This window comes from Littorina saxatilis, linkage group LG5, assembly GCF_037325665.1.
Source record: "Littorina saxatilis isolate snail1 linkage group LG5, US_GU_Lsax_2.0, whole genome shotgun sequence".
NCBI classification, from domain to species: domain Eukaryota; kingdom Metazoa; phylum Mollusca; class Gastropoda; order Littorinimorpha; family Littorinidae; genus Littorina; species Littorina saxatilis.
The window spans coordinates 43568055-43590554 of record NC_090249.1 but is presented as its reverse complement, the minus strand read 5'-3'; the positions used below and the strand labels follow the sequence as shown (position 1 = coordinate 43590554).

Sequence of the window (22500 nt, the reverse complement as noted above, 5' to 3'; positions counted from 1 at the left end):
TACCTGGCAAGCACGCACACAAGATGCACAGAGCAAGTTACATTCAGAATAAACCAGAACGAAATTCTGATCTGGCATAACCGATACGCAACCGTAATACTGTATTGCTCTGCAAAATAGATGAAAGTTGCTCATTATCACAGGGAATGTATACACTTTAGACGGTCAAGCATTGACTGAATGTAAAGAGGACAGTGTTTTCTGCAAAATAACTGTGTGAAATGAAAAAACGTTCAAGAGATACCCAAAACGAAATAATAATATACAACAAAGTATCCGCAAAAACAATAACTATGACAACCTATGAGAATACATGCGGAAATATAGAGAACATGAGCTGAGATTACAAAAAAATTGCACAACTGTGAAAGAAACAAATGAAAGTCAGCAGAGACTTTGTTTTCTGAGGTTAGAACAATTTCTAAGAGAGTGAAAGAGAGAGAGAGAAAAATGAGATAGCCCTACTCGGGAAATCAGAACCTCCTCAAGTCATTCTATTTAAAACAGAAATAAATGATTACAAGGGAAATCAGACCCTCCTCGGGTCATTTTATATAAAACACAAACAAATGATTACAAAGGAAATCAGAACCTCTTCATGTCATTCTATAAAAAAAAAACAGAAACAAATGGTTACAAGGGAAATCAGACCCTCCTCAAATAATTCTATTTATAAAACAGAAACAAATAATTACAACGGAAATCAGACCCTCCTCAAGTCATTCCATATAACACAGAAAAATATGATTACAAAGGAAACAGGACCCTCCTCAAGTCATTTTATAGAACACAAAAACAAATAATTACAAAGGAAATCAGACCCTCCTCAAGTCATTCTATATAACACAGAAAAATATGATTACAAAGGAAATAGGACCCAGGCCTCCTCAAGTCATTCTATTATTATATAACACAGAAAAATAAAATTACAAAGGAAATAGGACCCTCCTCAAGTCATTTTATAGAACACAAAAACAAATAATTACAAAGGAAATCAGACCCTCCTCAAGTCATTCTATATAACAAAACAAAAATATGATTATAAAGGAAATAGGACCCTGCTCAAGTCATTCTATGTATAACAACAAAAGTAAGAAAAGGATCACATCTGACACCATACTACAACTTCAGCAGACATCAACTGTCGTTCGCATTTCTTAATGCATTTTGATACTGTGTGATGAAAATCTGGATGCAATTACAGCTGCTTCACAAACCAAAGCAACATTGCAAACATATTTAGTTTAACTTGAGTCGCGTAAAATAATATCAAAACATTACACCAAACATGAATATAAAACATCAACTCTGAAAACACGGGACCAGTTACCAACAGCACTATATGAGGCATGGTTAGCCGAAAACCGATGTGGTCTCATCGAAGCATGCTAACATTATCACCGATATTTAATTGTAAGCACATTTTTAAAGTATATATTTTTGGATTCAAAAAAATTATGATAAAGAATGCAATGCAATAATGTTTTAATCTGTAATCAAAATTTCAATTTCAATTCAGAATGTAAATACACGCATTAATGTTATTTAATTCGGCTTTCAAGCTGAAATGCAATCTCATTGTCCGCACTGGGTCGAAGTCTGTTTCACAGACATTTCAATCAATTTGGTTTAGAAATTGAGGTCGCCACAGTGACACCTTAGCTTTTTTTTCAAAATCCGGATATAACACAATGAATGATTTTTACGGAAGTTAAAATTAAATAAAGACACCCACATCCACCAAAACACACACACACACACACACACACACACACACACACACACACACACACACACACACATACACACACAACTTTAGTTTTCATCACAGTCACGTTAAAAATGAAGCACAAAGTCAAAGATTCTTCGCGCTATACTACTATCACAGCATTCCGTTCCGTTTTCTTTTAGCACAGCATGTTTCTGGTGGTGTGTGTGTGTGCGGGGTTTTTTTTTTTGGGGGGGGGGAGGGAGGAGGGGGGAGGGGGGAGGGGGGGGGGTTCTTGATCCCCTATCTGTTTTGTGGATTCTCTTTGAGACACCAACACTTTCTTTATTCTGCTGCATGTGTTCGTGTTTGAGTTCGGATCACCCGTGCAAGAGGCTGTCGGGTAAGGCTGAATCCGATCACGTTGTGTGACGAGTTGACAAGCAGAAGCAGTTACTAGCTTTCCTACCCAGCTGTCCTCTCTGTCTTGTACACGTGCCTGTCAGATCAAACTAGGGACCCAGATATTTTGTTTGAAGATCTAGATCCCACACTCACGTTGTCTTTCTTGGTGGGAGGGTTGTCTTTGCCGTGTGAATTCTCTTCGAATGCTCCAGTTTTTCCCCCAGACATAGGAGCTACTCCATTTTTAGATCCAGTTCCTGCTACTGTGATGCTCTCTATTCTCATAGAGTTGCCATCACTGCCTGAACGTTCTGGGATTGGTCCATTTTTCACCATAGGCACAGGAACCTCACCAGGGACCTCCCCATTGCCTTGCTCGCGTGGTTCATCTCCGGATGCCGTACCTTGTTCAGGACCAAAGAGAGTGAGCATGACTGGCAGGAAAACGACAGAGTTCATAATGCCAAAGATCATCACCAGAACCATGATCTTGAAGAAGGTGTAGAAGACGTAGGCTTCAGAAGTGAAAAGCAGGAGGACTCCCACCAACGACGAGATCCCGCCGTTCAGGATAGGGCTGGCGGCGTGGGTAATGGCGTCGTAGGCTCGCTTTTGGCGAGTTCCAAAGTTGGACATCAGGTAGGCCGAGCAGACGTGGGCCGAGAAGTCCACAGAGAAGCCCACGCTCATGACGAGGTGGATCATGGTGATGGAAGACAGGGTGATGCCCCAGAAGTACATGAAGCCAAAGATGTTGCAGATGATCATGATGATGTTGAGTGTGGTGAGCGCCACCATGAAGGGGTGGGGAAGCAGCAACATGCAGACTACCACAATGGCCACCACTGCACAGCCGACGGTTTGGAGGGTGGCTGGCAGAGTAGCCAGGTACTGCTCAAAAAGCTCAAAGTCTATCTGAAAGACTATCACAGGCAGGGGGCTGTTTTCTGCCACCGCTCTCATCCGGATCATCAGATCTGCCTGATCATACTGCTTATCGAGGCTGCCTGACAACACAGAGCATTTGGAGGCTACGATCTTAGAAGAGTTATTTGGGTCCACGACTATGTCTGCAGTGAACACTGGGTTTTGTGCAAGAAAGGCCCGAAGCTCTAGAGGCAAGCTGACGTTTTGGAAAAAGGTGGAGTTGAGGAATGCAGTCAGCCAGCAGTGTTCAACGTCAGCCTGTATGTCCCCATCCGCCTTGGCGGCCTTCAACAGATCTTTCACTTGCTGCTGCACGTTGACGTCAGCGTAGTTGTGCTCTCCGATGATGCTGAACCCGATGGGGATACGGTCCGGGAAGTATTCGTTCTTGGTGGTGATGTAGTCGTAGTAGTAGGACGACCTGAGCACCAGATCCTTGAAGTTGAGACCCTGCTCGATATGGACGGCCCCGTACAAAGACACGGCCAGTAGCGCAGCGAACAACACTGGGACACTGTACAGCACAACCCGCAGCTTTACAAGTTTCGGGATCAGAAGCCTGGGAAACCTCTCGCACACGCTTTCGTCGTCTCGAGGCTGCCTTGGCGGTTCACCTCTGCAGAGGTACTTGTACATGAACGAATGTTCTGGCTGACGAGGTTCGACCTTGCGGCAGGTGAGGAAGTGGCGGCTGTCATAGACACGACGCCCGTGCAGTGACAGGCAGGCAGTGAAGAGAGTCAGGTGACTGAGGTACACGAAGAGAACAGCAACTCCTGAAAGCACACAGAGAAGCAGGAATGAGGTGTGATTTTGACTAACGCTTCACTTGTGATGAAGCTTGTTAATGATCTCAGTGAACTTTGTTTTCTGAGCCTTCGGATGTCAATGATTACCAGCCGAAGAATGGAACATTATGTCTGTTCAGATTTTACAGAGTTCGCCGTTTGCCATTGCCCATACAGTTATTTAGAACTATTGTTCAAAATGTCAAAGCAGCGCTGAAAGTCGAACAAATTGTGTACTCGCCTTTGGCTAGTGATTCTGAAAGTTTACTAGCCAGAGAGCAAACTTTACTAGCCAAACCAACAATTTGTTTTAGCAACGTACGTTACTCGCATTTGGCGAGTAGATGAACATTTCTACTGACCAGTTACATGTTTCTACTCGCCATGGCGAGTAACATACTCGCCACTTTCAGGCCTGCAAAGGAGAAAAACATCACACCAAACAACAAATTAACCTACCAGCGTAGAGGCAGAAGCTGCGCACGCTGAAAAAGACGGAGGAGTATCCGATCATGAAGGCCAGGAAGTCAGTAAGGGAGGTCACTGTCATGCCCACACCAGCAAAGGTCAAGGTGATCCCGACTCGCTCAGGAACGCTCATGTCTGATTGTTGGAAGGTTTCACTCCATGAAGACATTACGAGGAACATGTCGTCCACACCAATACCTGAAATGTAATCAAGAGAGAAATCATTTGGAAGACTTTGCTTAAGAATATGAAGGAATCAAATAGGAACTTCAATTTTCCCTCGTTATTCGCTAATTCGGGCAGATTGTGTAATCAATTACATTCTGAAATAATCAAAACCCAAAACATTAATATGACGGGTTTTTCTGTACATTGAACCTTGTTTTGTTTTTTTTGTTCTGAATTGATTGACACTTATGACACTCATTTTAGATTTTAGACGGTGTACATCATCGCTCATGCAAAAAGGATGGTACTTTAAAAGCCCTAAAATTCCCTGTGGAGACAAACAACAACACATATTCATTCCAACTTAGCTATACGCGGCCAATGAGAGACCAAAGCTGATCCTAAATAGCATATATCAGATGTTTTGGGGCAGACGTGAGGAGCATTCTTCATCGCTCTCATAAGACGAATGGCACCTTTCAGTCAAAAGGAATGAGGGAGACAAAAACTTCTCTTAAAAAATACAAGTCGCGTGAAGCGATATAACAACATTTAGTCAAGATCAACCCCACAAACCAATCATCGCCGAGACTACATTCAGATAGTCTCGGCTAACCATATACCGAAGACCGAGACGGGTCACGTTCGCCGCCGCGAAGCACGCGTCCGTAGTACTTACTGAACCTATTTGCTTTCATTCTGATCACATTCTTAGAGTGAACATGACATATCTATATATTTTTGAATTTAGGAGAAGATGAGGAATACAATGCAATCAATTTTAATTCTGTTCGCGAAAAATCGATTTTAATGACAACTTTAATGAGCAAACTCATTGATTAATTTGTAAGCCTCCAAGCTGAAATGCAATACCAAAGTCCGGGCTTTGTCGAAGATTACTTGACCAAAATTTCAACCAATTTGGTTGAAAAATGAGAGTGTGACAGTGCTGCCTCAACTTTCACAAAAAGCCGGATATGACGTCATCAAAGACATTTATAAAAAAAATATAAAAAAGGAACTCTCATGTGAAGTTTCATGAAGATCGGTTCAGTAGATTTCTTGGAATCACTTTATACATGTATACACACACACACACACACACACACACACACACACATACACACACACACACACACACACACACACACACACACAATTAATAGTCCAGGCATCTTAGCCACTTTAGTGAAGGGAACGTTGAAGTGACAATGACTAGGTTTAAAATGTCCCTTATCAGAAAGTTCAACCTCAGTCCTTTGATGTTTATTAAACACATTTTCATATAAAGTTGGCGCTTCATACGGAAAAATGGCTTTGAAATTGTCCCAAATCCTTCTTTGGGCTCTGTAAATGTCGTTTGGGGGTATGGTTGTAAAATGGTATCTACTGGTCACCCCAATGTATAAACTGAAAACTCTTTCTGCACCAGAACACGCAGAAAGGATTGTATCTGCCTGATGTCTGATGCTTTTCAAAATCCCCAACCACTAACACCTTCAAAACGGACTTTAACTGACACTGTTGTTTTTCCCTATATAATCCTTACTATTTTTCCGAGACGTCGTCGTGTTGTGTATTTAGCTTGCCACAACCTCATACATGGTCCTAAAAGTTAAAGTTGAAGAAAATACTAAAGATAAATGAAAAAGCTGACGCAGTGTCATTCGCACCGTGAATCCCCCCATGGGAACATACTAAAGTCTGGTTCCAAATAGGCTCAATTTCCTTCTATTTCTTTGTATTTCTGCCTCGTAGGGGTAGGGGTGTTCAAACCAAAGGCACCTTTAAACCAAAATTCAAATCACACATCTTACAATACTAAGACACTCAGCAGTAAAAGGGTGTCTGCTGGTAAAAAATTCCAAACAATCCTAAAAGTACTTCACTACTAAAAGTGCTTTTAAAAAGAGCCGTTATTTTTCCCTCTATATTCAGTATTGTGTTTTCTGCGAACATGTAGTCTATTTAGATGGTTGTCGTGTGCACTTGAGTTGCTAAAGCGTTTTCAGTTGGGCATATGTCGAAAAGCAAAGAATTAGCCCTTTGAAAACCATCAGAACTGTCACACAAAAATAACATTTACCTATCTCACCAACTGACCAAACATAGGGCTTTTCCTTATGTATTATGTATTGTCGTGTTTTTTGTAGCATACTTGTGAAAACAGCCACCACTGTTGTAAATGATACTTTAAAGAGCATTATTTCATTTTTACAGTTGAAGGACAACATGGACTGCCGTATATTACAGCTGTTTTACAATCAGCCAAAATTTTCTTAACAAACGTATGTTAAGAACAACTCCCACAGTGAAATTGAAGGAAAACAAATTGAAAATCCCCCTGCCATAGAGGAGCTAAAGAATCAACAATAAACGACTGCATGGATAGCTTGATGCACGAATGCATTGCGGACATGTTTGTCTCCAACCAAGAGAAAGTTCCAAAAAATCCCTTTTGTGCTTCTTATTATACAGTGACGTCAAAGACAGCCTTTTCTGCTGTTCATACATTCAGGGGTTATGGTTACACTAAACGACGTAGTTGCAGCCATACTGCCATCCAGATTTATTTTTTCCTTGCGAGCAGTCACAGGGTGTTTGTGCTGTCTGCCAACCGTTAGATGACCCCGCCCAAGTCTGTTAAGGGACCGTTTGACCGTTATAGAACGCGTCTTTTTGATTTTTTGGCACAGTTGGGAACGGTTGATTTTTATCCCTACCATTGTTTCCAAACATTATATAGGAATGTTTTGTGAACAACGGATAATAGCCGCTACTCGCATGTGTAGCAAAAGTGAGCGTACATACTCACCCTGGTCGTACAGCCGTTGTCCGTTGCCCGTCTTTATCTGTCTGTACTGAACATTACCTTTGGATATTTCTCCAACGCTATGAAGTGAAGAAACACCAAATGTTGCAAAATGTTGTATGACCCCAAGAGCTCAAAAAAGATACTTGAGAACCTTGACCTTACCATAAGGTCAAGGTCACAGGGAGAATGAATGTGGTCTAAAAACTGCAAAATTTCACATTGTGCCAGTTTTCTGGAAAACAAATTAAAAACAGCGGGCTTAGTTTTGTATGGTATACAAGAAAAAGAAAGCCTTAATTATCTTCTGATACCATTTTGGTTGACCTCGCTTCAATGTCAAGGTCAGAGGAGCCCTTCAAAGTTGAATTGTAGACATATTTTGATGTGAGCTTGCCCCTTTAACTTTACTATGGACGATATCTCTTACAAACTTAAACACTGAGTGGGGCGTTTGTTAGAATTTCATAGTGAGCCACATCTGGTCACATATCGTTAGGGTCAAGGTCACATTGACCCCTATGAAAAATGTGACCAAGCCGGGTAAAGAAATCCATGTGTCTTGGTAAAAAATCTTAACAAAGCAAAGCCCATGCGACTCTCATGCTTGACCTTTGTCTTAAAGTGACCTTGACCTTCAGGTGACCTTGAAGGTGAAGGTCTAACAACTGAAGCTGGCAAGGACATTGTACACTATTAGAACTGTTTTACAGATTTTTCCTACCAAATTACACATGACCTTTGGCCAAGGTCAAGATCATCAAAGGTCACACATCACAAGGCTATCAATTCAAGACATAGGAAGCATAAACATACTTATTGGCACTTTCTACAAAGAGACATTGTCACTTTTAGTGATTCAATTGCCCGTTTCAGTCACATTTCATAAGGGGCAAAGTGACCTTGACCTTGATGATATGTGACTAAATGTGGCTCAATATCAGTATATAACATGTGCCCCACACAATTATGAAGTTTGAAAGATTTTTTTCATAGTTCAGGGTCAAGGTCACTTCAAAACATGTATACAATTCAACTTTGAAGGACTCCTGTGACCTTGACATTGAAGCGAGGTCAACCAAAATGGTATCAGAAGATAAGGCTTTCTTTTTCTTGTATACCATACAAAACTAAGCCCGCTGTTTTTAATTTGTTTTCCAGAAAACTGGCACAATGTGAAATTTTGCAGTTTTTAGACCACATTCATTCTCCCTGTGACCTTGACCTTAAGGTAAGGTCAAGGTTCTCAAGTATCTTTTTTGAGCTCTTGGGGTCATACAACATTTTGCAACATTTGGTGTTTCTTCACTTCATAGCGTTCGAGAAATATCCAAAGGTAATGTTCAGTACAGACAGATAAAGACGGGCAACGGACAACGGCTGGACGACCAGGGTGAGTATGTACGCTCACTTTTGCTACACATGCGAGTAGCGGCTATTATCCGTTGTTCACAAAACATTCCTATATAATGTTTAGAAACAATGGTAGGGATAAAAATCAACCGTTTCCAACTGATCCAAAAAATCAAAAAGACGCGTTCTATAACGGTCAAACGGTCCCTTAACAGACTTGGGCGGGGTCATCTAACGGTTGGCAGACAGCACAAACACCCTGTGACTGCTCGCAAGGAAAAAATAAATCTGGATGGCAGTATGGCTACAACTACGTCGTTTAGTGTAACCATAACCCCTGAATGTATGAACAGCAGAAAAGGCTGTCTTTGACGTCACTGTATAATAAGAAGCACAAAAGGGATTTTTTGGAACTTTCTCTTGGTTGGAGACAAACATGTCCGCAATGCATTCGTGCATCAAGCTATCCATGCAGTCGTTTATTGTTGATTCTTTAGCTCCTCTATGGCAGGGGGATTTTCAATTTGTTTTCCTTCAATTTCACTATGGGAGTTGTTCTTAACATACGTTTGTCAAGAAAATTTTGGCTGATTGTAAAACAGCTGTAATATACGGCAGTCCATGTTGTCCTTCAACTGTAAAAATGAAATAATGCTCTTTAAAGTATCATTTACAACAGTGGTGGCTGTTTTCACAAGTATGCTACAAAAAACACGACAATACATAATACATAAGGAAAAGCCCTATGTTTGGTCAGTTGGTGAGATAGGTAAATGTTATTTTTGTGTGACAGTTCTGATGGTTTTCAAAGGGCTAATTCTTTGCTTTTCGACATATGCCCAACTGAAAACGCTTTAGCAACTCAAGTGCACACGACAACCATCTAAATAGACTACATGTTCGCAGAAAACACAATACTGAATATAGAGGGAAAAATAACGGCTCTTTTTAAAAGCACTTTTAGTAGTGAAGTACTTTTAGGATTGTTTGGAATTTTTTACCAGCAGACACCCTTTTACTGCTGAGTGTCTTAGTATTGTAAGATGTGTGATTTGAATTTTGGTTTAAAGGTGCCTTTGGTTTGAACACCCCTACCCCTACGAGGCAGAAATACAAAGAAATAGAAGGAAATTGAGCCTATTTGGAACCAGACTTTAGTATGTTCCCATGGGGGGATTCACGGTGCGAATGACACTGCGTCAGCTTTTTCATTTATCTTTAGTATTTTCTTCAACTTTAACTTTTAGGACCATGTATGAGGTTGTGGCAAGCTAAATACACAACACGACGACGTCTCGGAAAAATAGTAAGGATTATATAGGGAAAAACAACAGTGTCAGTTAAAGTCCGTTTTGAAGGTGTTAGTGGTTGGGGATTTTGAAAAGCATCAGACATCAGGCAGATACAATCCTTTCTGCGTGTTCTGGTGCAGAAAGAGTTTTCAGTTTATACATTGGGGTGACCAGTAGATACCATTTTACAACCATACCCCCAAACGACATTTACAGAGCCCAAAGAAGGATTTGGGTCAATTTCAAAGCCATTTTTCCGTATGAAGCGCCAACTTTATATGAAAATGTGTTTAATAAACATCAAAGGACTGAGGTTGAACTTTCTGATAAGGGACATTTTAAACCTAGTCATTGTCACTTCAACGTTGTTCTCTAATATGCCTGGACTAACTACCCTCATCTCGATTCCCCTTCTACAGGGTGACACGAAAAAAACAGATCCCACCAAAAGTTTAATATTTTCTGAAATAATCAGCCGATTCTTTTATTTTTTCAGGTGAGCCAAGCTGAAATGATGTTCTAACAGCCCACCAAGTTTGAGCTTCAAGATGTCATGGACAACGGAGCATAAGACATTTATAGTCGAGGCCTATTTTCGCCGGCGAACAGATTTGCTCGGGCTGCGCACAACAGACTCTCTGACTGAATCAATATTCCTCGGTGTCCTTGCTGATTTAGGTCGACCAGAGTGGGATCCCCTGTTAGGGTTTTTACTATTGAGGTTATTGACAGTCCCATGGTCTCTGAACTTATCCCTCCATCCATAGATAACTGATTTAACAGGAAAGTCTCTACGTCCAAACTGTCTTTTGAATTCCAGTTGAGCAGCGTGGATAGAATTCGACCGAAAATAGGCCTCGACTATAAATGTCTTATGCTCCGTTGTCCATGACATCTTGAAGCTCAAACTTGGTGGGCTGTTAGAACATCATTTCAGCTTGGCTCACCTGAAAAAATAAAAGAATCGGCTGATTATTTCAGAAAATATTAAACTTTTGGTGGGATCTGTTTTTTTCGTGTCACCCTGTATGTTAAAACATTTAGTCAAAACTTGACTAAATTTAACAAGGAACACGGGAGGTAAGTGTATGCAACGCTTTATCACAGACAAAGGACACTCTCACTAGAAACTTGATCTGCTGAACTTCAAAGTGGAAGCAGAAGATCGACGGACAATAAACAACTTCCGAACATGTATCGGTTGTGGGAGAGTGATTACCCTTGCTTTACTAAGACAAACATCACGTGATTTCTGTACACGTGTTTGCGACACACCCTCTCGCTAATGACTGGCGTGTAATGTCATGTTTCACAAATGGGAACGTTACCTACGCGCGCATGCTATCGGCTATCAGAATCGCACTTTCCCCATGAGCAACGCATGAAAATGTTTAGACCTATTTCTCTCCTTTCTCCTTGCTTCTTTACTTTGAGCACGTGTTAGCCGGAAGCGGAAGTCGACACATTAGTTTTCCGATCTTCAAGCGGCATAACGGTCAACCGTCATGTAGCAGTGACAGATTTTTCCCAAAATCGTCTATTGACAACAAATAATAAAGGGCTCTTCTACTGACCAAGGAGCAGGAATGGCACCACAAAGTTGATGATGGCAAAGTCCTGGCCCAGCAGAGATAAAAACCCTACAGCACCTGCGATGCCGAAAGCTGTGGCCAGCACACCAGCGACGGCCAGCAGAGCCCGAGTGGACACAATGTTCCCGCCCACAGTGACCAGGCAGGAGTAAGCGATGACCAAGAGCATGGCCCCCACGAAGAGAGTGGTGTCCCCTTCCACGGCCTTGGTCAGCTCGTCGTCTACAGAGTCTGACGTCTCGTAGTACATTCTGAACACATACAACAACACACATCCAAATACAGATAGACTAGCTGCCAACGTTCCCAAATTGACAATAAAGGAATGTGTTGTTTCTGAAAGAGTTTTTCTATGGTCTAAAAGCGAATGAATAAATAACAGAGAGAGAGAGAGAGAGAGAGAGAGAGAGAGAGAGAGAGAGAGAGAGAGAGAGAGAGAGAGAGAGACAGAGAGACACACACACACACACTAACACACACACACACACACACACACAAACACAATCACACACACACACACACAAACACAATCACACACACACACACACACACACACAAACACACAGAGAGGAGGGCACTGACGTTAGGCAGAAGCACGACTAAACACAAAGACGCACAACGACACTTACTCGGCGTAAGTTAGTTGAATGGTCCGCATTTGTGATACAAACAAGGTTTTGTAGTAATGCGACGAGTACAACATCAGGTATCGCACTTGCAGAACTCTCGCCGAGAGGATCACATTGTTGCTTTTATTCACCACAACATCGGCAAGATAGTCCGACAGGTCCTGCGTGCTGCCATCGCCGCTGGGATCAGTCCATTTTGGGTATGTCACGAGTCCCGATTTCACAAGATTCCGGAAAGCGTCCCGCATGAACTGCCTTCCATACTCAACACATGAGTTATTCCGCAGGACACAGTTGAATTTATGCTCCGTGTCCACCAGATTCAGAACAGAGTTTGTTATTTCCTGTGCCACATCATCGTCGAAAAGGCTTTTACTACTGTCCTTGACCTTGAAGATGAGGGTGGCTTCGAGCGGTGCGTAGCTTACCACGGAAAAGTCGGTATACTCTATGTGGTTATATGGAAGGAAGATTTTCCCCAGCTGTTCTCGTTCCTTGGAAGCCCGGTTGTCTCGCGGGTAGTACAGCACGCGGGGGTCGTTTTCTGTCGTGAGTTGAGTTATCCCTGCAGCCAGACCACCCATCACAACGATGGACACGACGATGAAAGGAATGGGATGGCGTCCAACAAACTGCCCGTAGCCGCCAAGTACCCGTGAAACACTGGTCTTCACCATCTGGTGAAAGGGTACTTGACAACACGGCATGTCTGAGATAGACCTGCAATAAAGGTGGATGTGAAAGTTCATCGGTCAATAGTGAACGACTGCGTGTGAGCAAGTTATTAATCAGAAACAATGACAATTGGAATCACTGCGTGTAACACACAATTAAAAGTTGTAGTTTTGTTTGTTTTTTCTTCTGCCGGTTAAATTCTTATCAAATCGAAAACAAAATCAGAAGCCGTTCAATCCCATCGGTGTATAATTATCGGTTGTAATTTAAGCTTATGTACGGCAAACATGATGCAGTTTGTGTTTTCTTTGATCGGTTTCACTGCTGCACGTAACACACCGCTGTTGTATTTCCATTGCAACCAAATATTAAACTTCTCATGAAAAAAAAAACTTCTCGTGAAATACTGGTTTGGAAGATAGCCAGTGTTCTCTGTGTTAAGAGCGTGACAAGTTATTAGAACTGCACACTTTTGTCATTATCTTTGAAAACTGATCCAAAGCGTTCCCGCAACACAAGCTAAAGGGACAACATGTGTTTGTTATCTTTGACAACAGACTGGAAGGGGTACCGCAATACAAGCTTACACACACAAAAACATGCGCTGTAATCAATTCCGAAAGCAGACTCGAAGTGTTACTTACTGCTTCTTCTACTTGACGTGTACAACTCGCACTGTACATATCCCGAGTCTTTCAACTGTTCCATTGTTATCACGTCAAAAGCGAACACATTTAAACGTGTCATGCAATAACGGTTTAGAAAATGAAGAGAGCAGTCGCCATTAACAAGCATGATACGCTCACAGGAGAACATATGTGTTAGTTTTATTTCTCAAAATTTGCTTCAAAGTGTTACCTTGCAGGTGTAATATATATATGTAAGAATTCTTGACTCCTTCTTCTCCTTGTCATACAATACTCGAACGGTATTCGCTGTCAGCGATTCGACTCATGAATCTCAGGTCAAAACACTCAACCACCATCCTTTAACGCAGCTTACCTTAACATAACAAGCTTTAAAAAAAAAAAATTGTATCTTGTAACATTTTACCAAATGTCTGCTTTCTTCGAATACTTCTTCTTCTTCTTCTTCTTCTGCGTTCCCGATCTTCGAAGACGATCACTATTCATCTCCCGTTAAATGTTTACAACGCCTATATAGTGAAATGAACAATCCCCCTAAGCGTTGCCCGATTGTGTTATGGGTTAAGAACTTTCTTCTGCTAGGACACATACCAAAAATCAATAACATAGACAATGCTTCCTGTGCAGAGTCAATATGTTGTTGTTGTTGCTGCTGTTGCTTTTGTCGTTGTTGTTGTCGTCGTCGTTGTTGTTGTTGTTGCTGTTGTTGTTGTTGCTGTTGTTGTTGTTGAATTAATTTCATACGTGACACGTACCTATGCCAATCTGATAAAGCAATTATTTCAAGAATTCCCACCCTGCACAAGAGGCAGCCAGGAAATATTGATTGTTGGTATGTGTCAAAGAGGAGGGATAGTCTTGCCCCCTGTAAGAACCTGGCCAGATCTCCTTCACAAAGGAATCGTTTACTCAAGAAGTACTGTGTCTTTAACACAGGAGGGCACGTACGTAGCCAGCGACTAAGCTAATGTCTAGAACCAGGTAATCGTGGGGAATATCTGACAACAAACCAGGAAGCGTCGGCACCATTGTGAAAAAAGGTGCGTCGAATGGTCTTGATGTATGATTGATCTGACTGATAAGCTGTGTGATTTAAACGCATCAGATCAACAAAATAGACCGATATATTCACTTACATTTGTGCATGCACGCACCCACACCAAGACACAGGAACAAACACACAGGCATGTATGACAATCTATCAGCCATATTGAGAGGCAGATAGACAGACAGAAGCACAATCCCACATAGACATACGCATACTTATATATATGAGCCAATGTCAAAAGGTGCTGTCTGACAGCTTCGAAAATCAAAGTACACCCAAAGTAAAATGACTGGTGTTTTGAGTTGCTTAACACATTCAGTATATAGTTTCTAAAGGAGAAAAGGGAAAATCTTTCACAACGGCTGTGTTATTTGGCCGTTAAGTTGAGGCTTGACGAGTGTCTCTTGTGGCATGTAAGGACATAAACCTGATTTTTTCCATTTTTTTTCTAGAACTTTCATTTCTACTGAGCTCGCATATGAGTATTGGGGTGTAGATTAAATATAATCAAGGTAAAAGCGCATAAAATGTGTATGTTAGCAACATGAATTCATTTATTGCTATCACAGTCACAAACGGTATGTGCTCCATACAAAAGTTCTTTAATTTGAGGTTTTCTCAGATATTGTTGAAGTCAAAGCTTTGAAACTTCACATACTTGTATGACTGTATGACCTCCAGACATGGTGAGAGAGTAGTTGACCTTCGTCACATTTCAAGGTCACGGCGGGGTCGTATTGGGTCAGAAAGTGATAAATTGGTATTTTCTCGAAAAGTTTTAAAGCAACAGCTTTTAAACGTCACACACTTCTTTGTTGAGATAATATCCAATCCTGATGCTCAATTTGGTTTACTCTTGTGAAATAGCAAGGTCATAGCAGGTCTGTCTTAATGAGGAGAAAAAAATGTATCATTGTTTTTTTTATGTTTTTGGGGCTACATCTTTGAAACTTCACAAATTTCCAGAGTTTGATAGCCTACACACATGATATAAATATGGGTGACCTTTGTCAAATGTCAAGGTCACGGTGGGGTTGTCTTCGGGTCAAAAAGGGAATAATTTGGAATTTTCTCAAAATGCTTTGTAGCGAAAGCGTTTAAACTTCCCATACTTCTATGTTTTGATGATATCCAAATATGATGCGAGTTTGGTTCTCCCTTGTCAAATATCAAGGTCATAGCAGGCCGTCTAAGGTGAACAAAAAGTAAAAAGTATCATTGTTTTGAATGTTTTGAGGGCTACATCTTTGAAACTTCCACATTTCCAGGGTTTGATGTCCCCCACAGATGATACAAATATGGAAGACCTGCGTCACATTTCAAGGTCACAGTGGGGTCATGAAATATTTTCTCAGGACAAGAAAACGCCCTGACATGACGAAAGACTAGTTGACTCTGGTCAAATGTTAAAGACACAGTAAGCCTCCCGTAAACCATCACAGATACTGTCGGGCTTTTACACACAGTACAAACACCCTTTCATTTAAACACTCACCGCTTGAGAACATCCTAGGTGCCCTCCGTAAAGAGCGAGCAATTTTCAAAGAATTTATTTTTGCGTGGTTTGAGCCATCGTGAACCGTGTGATCCAGTTTCCCTTTTTCACAATGTAGTCGTCAGTTAGTAATTTGAATGCGACTCGATGTGAGCTTATCTGACTATGCACGAAACAAACGGCTGTGGTTCACAAGAACTCTAGCGATGGCTTTTGACTGTTTAGAGAAATCGGCGATAGGCATAAACCGTCGTCTGCTACGAGAACCACGACCTTGCGTGACCCTGCTTCCGGGCTTTTTTTTTCAAACTTTAAAAACTTCGAATTGTACTGATCTTGTCTTGATGAAAAAAGAATTCTTTTATGATTTAAGAATGTTTGTGTAACAAGCTGTCAATTTATTATTTAGATTTTAAATGTTAGGTCTAGCGCCAAAACGCACCACGGTCCGATTGTCTCTGAGACAATCCGCAAAATTAATTCTGTAAAAATTGCTCGCTCTTTACGTAGGGCACCTGGGATGTTCCCGTTTAGTGAGCGTTCACATGGAAGGGTGTTTGTACTGTGTGTAAAAGCCTGACAGTATCTGTGATGGTTTACGGGAGGCTTACTGTGCCTTTAAGGTTTGTAATGTTGGAGTCTTTTTTTTTATTTCTTTTTTTTTTATTTGTTGCCAAGCACATCATTGTGGGGCTTTTAATGAATAACATGCATCCGTCCACTCACAATATATTTTCTTTCATCCTTCAACATTTACCACTCAAAAAGTCTATAGTATTAAAATTCATGAAACAAATGAAAGGCATCTTCGGATGTATAGATACATAATTGACCACACTCATTTGGAATACATTCTGACAATTCATTATAAAGACATCTTTAGAGAGACACAGAGAGAGAGAGAGAGGAGAGAGAGAGAGGAGAGAGAGAGAGATAGAGGGAAAGAGAGAGAGTGAAAAGGGGGGGGGGGTCAGGGGGGTAATGATGGTGGAGGTAACATTTACAATTGTTTTTATTAAAAAAAGTTACTAAATATTTGTCTTGGAACTTTTTAATCAAAAATAAATATTTCTGATCTGCAGTTGCCTTTCGAAGATAACAAAAAGAGGCATTGAAGCCTTGGTTTTCTTATAAATACTTGTGCACATTTTAGCAACCAAAATTATACAGTTTAATTCTTTCAACAGAGCTGCATGCATTTTTCGATTTTTAACTCCAAACATGATTTCATGCACAGTTAACTTTATCTGTTTATCCAACTGTACCCAAATATAAAATTCAATTTGTTTCCAAAACTCAAGCACCACTGGGCCAAAGAAAAAAAGTGTTCTATATAGTCAATGTTCTATACACTACAGTGTGAACAAATATTGTCCTCCACAACTTTCATTTTACATAACATAATATTTGTGGGGTAAATATTGTGAAGTAATTTCCATTATAATACTCGTAGCCTTGTCTCTTTAACCTATTCAAAACTCATCAGCCAATCTTTCTTGTCAATTTCATAATTAAATGCCCTCCTCCAAAAGCCAATTGCACACGGTTCAACAAGTTTCATGCTTACTAATTCTTTTCTGAACTGTTGTGCGTTGTGTACTTTCTTACCACGATAAGAGGGGATATCCATCAAATCAATTTCTTCCTTTCCGTGCATCATCTTATTAATAACATTTACAACAACAGCACGAACCATGTTATATTTCAAAATTCTCTGTGGGGATTTTCATAAAACATCACAAATGAACTGATAGGAAACAAACTCTTTTCTATGTAAAACATCATATACGCTAACAAGACCCTTTCTTGTCCAATCTTCAAAATACAGTACATTTCCATCATAAACAAAATATTGGTTATTCCATAAAAGCGGATTAAATAAGTTATCGCAGACAAGTGCTGGTTTAGCTTGTCAACTTTCAACATTGGGTTGGTGCATGTCTCACAGAGGCACTGCAGAAAAGTCCGACTGGTAGACAGCAGGATGTGTTTTGGGCGCCTCCGTGCAAAAGGGGTCAGAGATATTTTGTACAACGGATTTTCAGATTTGAACATTTCAAACAAGTCTTCCACTTTCTTGGTCAGAACTTTCTTCTGGATCATTGACACTTTTGACACTGTACGCTTTCCAGGCACATCGATTGATTCCCTGTCGTAGAATTTCTCCACTTTTGTGTCTGTCGGACGTTTACGCACGTACAGTTGCTTGAGAGTTCTACAACTGTCTTGATGTACTGCTTGTCGCTTGAGTAACGTTTTAATGAAATTTTGTTTCTGAAGAGACTCTTTGTCCCGCTTCCTGGAAATGGCATTAAATGCCATTTTTACTGACTTCAAAAAGCTCACAGGTCTTGCGAGATTCGTCAGATTGTCTTTTTCTTGTTTTCTGTGGTATCTGTCCATTCTTATTTTGTTCAATTCCCTCTTCTGTTTATCTGTCATGGAAGATCTTCTTTTGCACTGCCGAACCTTAGCATTTTCTTTGGTTTTCTTCTTCTGCCTGTCTGCAGGTGTCTCCGCTTTACGAATTATGTTTTTAATAGCCGTTTTCTTCCTTTTTGCTGCAGTTAGCGGAGAGCTGTTTTTCTTTTTACATTTAGTCAAGTTTTGACTAAATGTTTTAACGTAGAGGGGGGAATCGAGACGAGGGTCGTGGTGTATGTGCGTGTGTGTGTGTGTGTCTGTGTCTGTGTGTGTGTGTGTAGAGCGATTCAGACTAAACTACTGGACCGATCTTTCTGAAATCTGACATGAGAGTTCCTGGGTATGATATCCCCATACGTTTTTTTCTTTTTTTCAATAAATGTCTTTGATGACGTCATATCCGGCTTTTCGTGAAAGTTGAGGCGGCACTGTCACGCTCTCATTTTTCAACCAAATTGGTTGAAATTTTGGTCAAGTAATCTTCGACGAAGGCCGGGGTTTGGTATTGCATTTCAGCTTGGTGGCTTAAAAACTAATGAGTGAGTTTGGTCATTAAAAATCTGAAAATTGTAAAAACAATATTGTTTTTATAAAACGATCCAAAGTTACGTTCATCTTATTCTTTATCGTTTTCTGATTCCAAAAACATATAAATATGTTATATTCGGATTAAAAACAAGCTCTGAAAATTAAAAATATAAAAATTATTATCAAAATTAAATTGTCCAAATCAATTTAAAAACACCTTCATCTTATTCCTTGTCGGTTCCTGATTCCAAAAACATATAGATATGATATGTTTGGATTAAAAACACGCTCAGAAAGTTAAAACGAAGAGAGGTACAGAAAAGCGTGCTATCCTTCTCAGCGCAAGTACTACCCCGCTCTTCTTGTCAATTTCACTGCCTTTGCCGTGCGCGGTGGACTGACGATGCTACGAGTATTACGGTCTTGCTGCGTTGCATTGCGTTCAGTTTCATTCTGTGAGTTCAACAGCTACTTGACTAAATGTTGTATTTTCGCCTTACGCGACTTGTTTTCTTTCTTCGCACGAGCCCTGGGACACACACACACACACACACACACACACACACACACACACACACACACACACACACACACACACACACACACCGCACATTATGAGTTGTAATGTTGAGTATCGGTATCCTCATATTTGTAGTTCTTTAATTGTCCATGCAATGATAATCTCGGTGTGAAACGGCAGGTCTGCAGCAAACGGTTTAAACTGAAAATTATTAACCCGGAGACGGGTTTTAGCGCAAAACATTGGGTAGTTTTTTTCCCGGTTTATTTCTTTAAAAAGAATTTTACATAAACACATTCCTAAACCTACCAAAATCTGACACATTTTGCGCGCTTGAATGCATGCGTGCATCGGTGCGTGCGTGTGTGTGCGTGCTTGCTTGTGTGTGTGAGTGCTTGCATGCGTGTGTGCATGGGTGCGTGCGTGCGTGCGTGCGTGCGTGTGTGTGTGTGTGTGTGTGTGTGTGTGTGTGTGTGTGTGTGTGTGTGTGAGTGTCCTCGTTACAGTCTGTACACTGAAAGGTAATCAAATTCGCATAATCAATTTTTAATTCGACTCTGGATTAGATGGAGACTTGACAGAAGATTCTACAGATTTGTAAATTACCCGCTCAAATGTTTACGATGTCTTGCTTTCTCGCGATCCATTATGCTCTCCGCTCGTCGGTCCGGTGTTCCCTCCAAGCCTTGCTCAATACGTTCTGTCTATCCAGGTAGGCAGCATACTCCTGGTCGGTTTTTTTTCATCCTTTTCTTGTATTCCGAGCATCGCTGGGCACCGGAACGGCCTAGATGATTGGGAATTCTGGCCCATTATTATTTCTTCCTGGTCATCTCAAGAGAGTGATGAAGAACAAGCATTTGTCGATAATTAAAGCACGTAATCAATCTTCTAAAACAGTGGTTTTAATTACATAAATTTTGTTTGGATGGACAAATGACGTCGTGTGTCTAGTGTGACCTGTGACGACAAATTGTTCTGTCACACAATAATGACAATTCCTTTTTATTTCTTCTTTTCAAAAACTGTGATTATGAAGCAGTCATTTGATTTGCTTCTGACTGCTAGCCAAAAAAAAGAAAGAAATTAAAAATTTTGTGGAAAAAAAAGGTAATTTGCTAAAAAAGTGTCTAGTGTGACATTGTGACGACAAAGCTTAAATTAGCCAGAAATGGTACCAAACTTCAAAATATAGTGGTTATTTTCATTGTTTTTCCTTTTCACCGACAGTTTTTGTTCAAAACTGGTTTTTTTGTGTATCTAGTTGAACAACAACATTTTTTGGAAGCTTTTTTAAAGTTTGAGTTTTTGTGACGCAAAGAGTCACGCTAGACACGCAATTTTCAAACTTTAATAATTTCTTTAAAAAACGGACAAATGGGAAGAAAAACACACAGAACTATGTATTGGGGTTCATGCAATCATTTGGTTTAAATCCAACTGCCCAGAAAAAAAGCTTATTAGCATTTTTTCTAAAACTATCGAGAGTACTCAAACACCTTGTCAAAATACGTCCCTAAAAAGCACTAATTTGCGTAATGAATGAGGAGCAGAATTTTAACTGTTTATAGTTAGTCTTTGGTTTTTCTCTGCGATCATCTTTATTCATTAATCTCTCAGAAAAACCAAAAGTTCCATCTGAGTGTACATTCAGTAAATAGTTACAGAACTTATAAAATACCTAGCGTACCCACAGCACCTTTTGACATATACAGACTCACATACCGACAAACAGGCAGACCGTCGACACAGACAGAAACACACACACACACACACACACACACACACACACACACACACACACACACACACACACACACACACACACACACACACACACACACACACACACATATATATATATATATATATATACACACACGCACACCCAACCACCCCGCCCAGCACCACCCACTCCATGCATAGACCCCCACACGCACACGTTAAAAACGCATGCTGTCATAAACGCACCCCCCCCCCCCCACACACACACACACACAGTTCTTCTTTGCTCGTCTCCTTTAATTGATCTTGCCTTTTTCGCCCAGTGCAAATCAACAATAAAGTATTCCACTGCAAGGCAGTAACCACAACACAACAATGACGTCGGTCGTCTGTGGGGGAAATAGGGGAATTCCCCTTTCTACCCATACGACATTGAGATCAGGCGCAAAACACAGTGCTCGCTATGTAATGCTGTACCAAGCAAACAACGACGCATGCAGGTGGTGACACACGCACACACCGACTCATGCTCACACGGTGCTTTATGCTTAGGTTGATAGGTTGTTGTTTTTGTTCAGTGATTGTTTAAAAACAAAACAAACAAAAAAACGTTGTTTGCGCTGTTATGCGCGTTTTCGTGGAACAGTAGAATCTACTTTCAAAGAAACCAACCCCCTCTGTAAGACTTGATTTCTCAGATGTTGTGTTCATGATAATACTAATAATTAATAATACGAGAATTTATAAAGCGCACATATCTCACCACAAGGCGACTCAAGGCGCATGCACTCATATCCTCTATACAAAAAATACTCCTTTTTACATTTATTCAAGTTTTGACTAAATGTTTTAATATAATTTAGAAGGGGAATCGAGATGAAGGTAGTGGTGTATGTGTTTGTGTGTGTGTGTGTGTGTGTGTGTGTGTATACATGTATAAAGTCATTCCGAGAAAACTACTGGACCGATCTTCATGAAACTTCACATGAGAGTTCCTGAGTATAATATCCCCAGAATTTTTTTTCTCCATTTTTTTGATAAATATCTTTGATCACGTTCTCTTTTTTTCAACCAAATCGGTTGAAATTTAGGTCAAGTAATCTTCGGCGAAGGCCGGACCTTGGTATTGCATTTCAGCTTGGAGGCTTAAAAATTAATTAATGAGTTTGCTCTTTAAAGTTGTCATTAAAATCGATTTTTCGCAACAAGATTTAAAATTGATTGCATTGTATTCCTTGTCTTCTCCTAAATTCAAAAGTATATAAATATGTCATGTTAACTCTAAAAATGTGCTCA

General features: G+C 40.5%; 1 protein-coding gene and 1 long non-coding RNA gene across 3 annotated transcripts in view; both read right to left on the bottom strand.

Moving 5' to 3' along the window:
* Nucleotides 1-22500, bottom strand: part of LOC138967215 (uncharacterized) — a 181478-nt gene that overhangs the window by 133455 nt on the left and 25523 nt on the right. The gene's annotated exons all lie outside the window — the stretch shown is intronic.
* The window catches only part of LOC138967209 (patched domain-containing protein 3-like), a 23602-nt gene continuing 3084 nt past the window's right edge, over nucleotides 1983-22500 (bottom strand). Inside the window, exons 1-5 of one of the 2 annotated variants that reach the window (XM_070339728.1) lie at nucleotides 14601-14700; nucleotides 12143-12862; nucleotides 11496-11764; nucleotides 4288-4494; nucleotides 1983-3816 (exon numbers count right to left, since the gene is read on the bottom strand). In XM_070339728.1, coding sequence (XP_070195829.1) covers nucleotides 2216-3816; nucleotides 4288-4494; nucleotides 11496-11764; nucleotides 12143-12862; nucleotides 14601-14602 — 2799 coding nt within the window. In that variant the 5' untranslated portion in view covers nucleotides 14603-14700 and the 3' untranslated portion in view covers nucleotides 1983-2215. Of the gene's footprint in view, nucleotides 3817-4287; nucleotides 4495-11495; nucleotides 11765-12142; nucleotides 12863-14600; nucleotides 14701-22500 lie in introns of those variants that run through there. The other variant, XM_070339729.1, reaches the window with a different exon arrangement.